The sequence below is a fragment of the Oncorhynchus masou genome, chromosome 26 (assembly GCF_036934945.1).
Source record: "Oncorhynchus masou masou isolate Uvic2021 chromosome 26, UVic_Omas_1.1, whole genome shotgun sequence".
In the NCBI taxonomy this organism is placed as follows: Eukaryota; Metazoa; Chordata; class Actinopteri; order Salmoniformes; family Salmonidae; genus Oncorhynchus; species Oncorhynchus masou.
In genome coordinates, this window is record NC_088237.1 from 14,309,673 (window position 1) to 14,313,959 (window position 4,287).

The following is a 4,287-nucleotide window of genomic DNA, read 5'->3' on the forward strand; positions in this document are numbered from 1 at the left end:
AGTGCTGATATTATGGGTGGAAATCTGTGGGAAAGACAGGCAGTCAAACTGTCAGGCGTGAGCGCTGAGACGGAACAAAGAGGAACAGTGGAGACAATTACATTGGCGCTGTGGAGTGACGAGAGGCATCGCACAGCAACACACCACGGATGGAGGGAGAAGGGATACACCATATACATGATAAACAACTCTGCTGTAGGTGTATATCACTACCCATAACACCACTCTGGTACTGATCAATGATAAACAGGTGTGGATGAAGAACAAACAGTGGGAGGTATAGGAACACAAAATGTAAACGCGCAAACAGCTACACTACGTCACTAAATATCGATCAATGTCCCCACTGCTTTCATAAACAGTGCAAGGGAATCAATTTGATCAATGAGTAATGTGGCCAATGCTATTACTACTGTCAGTGATGCATCAAGAGAGTCACATTTCCTTAAGTGGTCCTCATGTACTGAACAAAAATATAAACGCAACATGCAACAATTTCATTGTATTTACTGAGTTACAGTTCATATGAGGAAATCAGTTGAATTGAAATCAATTAATTATGGATTTCACATGACTGGGAATACAGATATGCATCTGTTGGTCACAGGTACCTTAAAAAAAAAGGGCCTCACAATTTGTCAGTGTATTTTTGTGTATTCAAATTGGCATTGATAAAATGCAATTGTGTTCTTTGACCATAGCATATGCCTGCTCATACCATAGTCCCACCGCCACCATTTTTTTTTTAACCTTTATTTAACCAGGCAAGTCAGTTAAGAAATAAATTCTTATTTTCAATGACGGCCTGGGAACAGTGGGTTAACTGCTCATACCATAGTCCCACCGCCACCATGAGGCACTTTGTTCACAACGTTGACATTAGCAAACCGCTCGCCCACACAATGCCATACATGTCTGTTGTTATGAGGCCGGTTGGACATACTGCCAAATTCTCGAGAATGACGTTGGAGGCGGCTTATGGTAGAGAAATTAACTTTTAATTATCTGGCAACAGCTCTGGTGGACATTCCTGCAGTCAGCATGCCAATTGCACACTCCCTCAAAACTTGAGACATCTGTGGCATTGTGTTGTGTGACAAAACTGCACATTTTAGAGTGGCCTTTTATTGTCCCCAGCACAAGGTTCACCTGTGTAATAATCATGCTGTTTAATCAACTTCCTGATATGCCAAACCTGTCAGGTGGATGGATTATTTTGGCAAAGGAGAAGTGCTCATTAACAGGGATTTAAACAAATGATGTGCACAACATTTGAGAGAAATAAGGTTTTTGTTTGTATTGAAAATGCATGGGATCTTTTATTTCAACTCATGAAACAGGGGAAACACTTTACATGTTGCATTTATATTTTTGTTCTGTGTAGTTCTGAAAACAGAAAAGGGAAGTGACACCCAAACCAAACATCTGTGCACAGCACTTGTCCTAAAACGTTATAAAGAAACTGAGAACTCCAAGACTATGTAGTAAGGCTTAGTGTGAAAAAGTTGAAATCATTTCAGATACGGAAATGGTGTCCCCTCTCCATGAGCCATAAAACCCTTTTTTTTAACATTATGTGATAGAGCATGTCACTTGTCATTACCAAGACTAACCTCAAGTCTTGTACTGCCATCTAGTGGCGAAAATAGTCAATGACCATGCAGTGGTGGCGATGTGGAGCCCGGAGCTTGAGAATCAACATTACTTTGTCAGACTATGCAAGAGCAGAACATAGGACACCTGTTGGGTGTACTACAAAGCAGGTTCAATGAGTTCGCCTGCTAACTTTGATAAACAACCAGAAATAATTATGGATTTTCTGATTCTAAAAGCTCAACTTAGATATGTGTTTTTGGTTGTTGAGTCAATTAGACCATGTCAATTTCCAGCATATCTTAAAAAAAAAAATACAAGTTATTTCAGAATGTTTAGGCAAGTTAGCTGGCTAACTCATTGAACCTGCTTTGTAGTATACCCCACAGGTCACAGATCTGTTTGTGCTGTCTTGCCAACTGCTATTATCATTGGAGTTGGCAAGACAGCACAAACAGATCGCAAACCAGTCTATAAGAGACCCACATCTGCCCTCTCTCACCTTGGCCAGCATGGTGTTGAGCTGGGTCTGCGTGAGGGGGAAGAGGAAGGCCTCCACCACCTGTCTGAACTCCCCCCGGGTCACTGAGCCGCTCCCCTCAGGGTCCAGGGCCTTGAACGCTGCCCTCACATCCTCCAGCCTCTCCCCCAGCCTCCGGGGGAGCAGGGCCTTGATCTCCTCCAGGGACAGATGCTCATCTGGGGCTGACTGTACCAATGAGACTGGAGGACATGGAAGTGATTAGGAGTCTGTGTGGGGGACAATGTTTAGTGTGTTTGGTTTAGATTTATTCCAGGGTTTTGCCCTTACGGTACATTATCATGTTAAGTTATGAGTAAGCTATGAGTTGAGAATGATATATGAATGAACTCACCTGAGTCTGACTGCAGTGCTGTCTTTCTGGGTTCCCCTGCTCCTTGTCCTTCCACAGGTGTGTGTGTATATGAGTGTGTAGAGCCAGGTGTGTGTGTGATGCTGATGTGCTGGGCGGTCCAGGGGCGCGGGGCGATGACCAGTCCTCGGGACATGAGGGTCAAGTCCCCCAGGCCCAATTTGTTGGGCACCACAGGGGGGGTCCGTCTCATACTTTCTGGCTCCGGTGGAGCTGTGGGGACAGAAGGGTGGTGCATACAGTACTCACTGGAGAGTTTTTGATGTGTGTGTGTGTGTGTGTGTGTGTGTGTGTGTGTGTGTGTGTGTGTGTGTGTGTGTGTGTGTGTGTGTGTGTGTGTGTGTGTGTGTGTGTGTGTGTGTGTGTGTGTGTGTGTGTGTGTGTGTGTGTGTGTGTGTGTGTGTGTGTGAGACAGGTGAAACCCAGGTGACATTATTCATGAGAGCAGGGTGTTCTGTTCCTGCGTCACATGAGGATGGTTTACAATGTCTTACTCTTCCCAACGCAAACGCATCATAAATCAACTCAAGGCTACTGTTCTACTTGAACTGTGTGTTAAGATATCAGACAAGCACCTTGTAGAGGAGATGTTTGCCAACTTGTCTCAGTCAATCAAAGCAACAGCAAAAGGAAATATTTTACATCGGGGATGAGAGCAGAATTTAAACATAAAAGGCAATTAATTATATTACTTCAAATGAACCTTTTCATAATTAGCATAAACGTTGCAGTCGCCCCAAGGTTAATCACAACATTTACATATTTGCCTCCTGCTTAGATTATTAAAAGGACAGTTGTTTATTAAAATGTTTGTGTTGTTTTATGCAAATTATGTCACAAATTAATTCATGAATTAGTACTTGAATGGAAAGTACCGTTTGTAATTTAGAAATATCTAAATTAGTTCCTGTGATCTCTCCATTTGAAATGCTTGTTTGTTATAAATAAATGATTTGACTTTGCTTGTTTAATTTTAAGCTGCAACCAAAAAAACATCCATTAAAAGGGTCAGGAAGAAATGTAGCCTACTACAATTAATGAATGTTATAGTTACCCCCTTCCTTTATGTCATGTAGTTCTGGATAGATTGAAATGGTCTCTCTCTGACTCTGACCTCCGTTCTCCCTCGGGTTTCTTTGGAGTTGAGTAAAAGCGCAGGGGGATGCAGAGAACGCGTTGTGGTTGTCATAGAGATGTATTGACACCGTTCTACAGTTCCCGACTCCTCCCGCTATTGTTTATGATTGGATGTTATGTCAGGAATCCCTTCATGCCTTTGCCTCCACTTGAAGCTACATGTTCTTCATCCAGAGTAGTAGACCCTCACGCAACAGTAAACACGTCGAGTGGTTAGTGATAAGGATTATGGTGATACTGCAGATGGCCATTAAAGTAATAATTTGTATTTTATTTTTATTTCACCTTTATTTAACCAGGTAGGCTAGTTGAGAACAAGTTCTCATTTGCAACTGCGACCTGGCCAAGATAAAGATAATAAATGTATTCAACTTCTATCGCGCTTTTTTTTTTTTTAAATGACTCTCAAAGCGCTTGAAAACGCAAAACGATCAAGAATCAAATAAAGCAGCTCCAGTATACGGTAAGAGTAGGTCTGGACTACGAGTTTCAACCAGAGTTGAGCGTTTTGAGTATTCCAAGCCTCCAGATGGAGCAACAGTTGAGAGGGAACCACATGGCTTGAGCAGAGGGAGGTTGTCAACGGAAGTATCAGCATTTATACTTTGACTCAAAATGGCTAGTAAGTAATGCAAGTGCATTAAAGACACCACACGCAACACAA

The 4,287-nt window shown here is 42.3% G+C and overlaps 1 protein-coding gene across 1 annotated transcript in view; it reads right to left on the bottom strand.

The window, feature by feature from the left end:
- The window catches only part of efcab6 (EF-hand calcium binding domain 6), a 36,704-nt gene extending 34,025 nt beyond the window's left edge, over window positions 1-2,679 (bottom strand). Inside the window, exons 1-2 of the mRNA XM_064938928.1 lie at window positions 2,469-2,679; window positions 2,096-2,316 (exon numbers count right to left, since the gene is read on the bottom strand). Coding sequence (XP_064795000.1) covers window positions 2,096-2,316; window positions 2,469-2,679 — 432 coding nt within the window. The remainder of the gene's footprint in view (window positions 1-2,095; window positions 2,317-2,468) is intronic.
- Window positions 2,680-4,287: the final 1,608 nt, after the last annotated feature.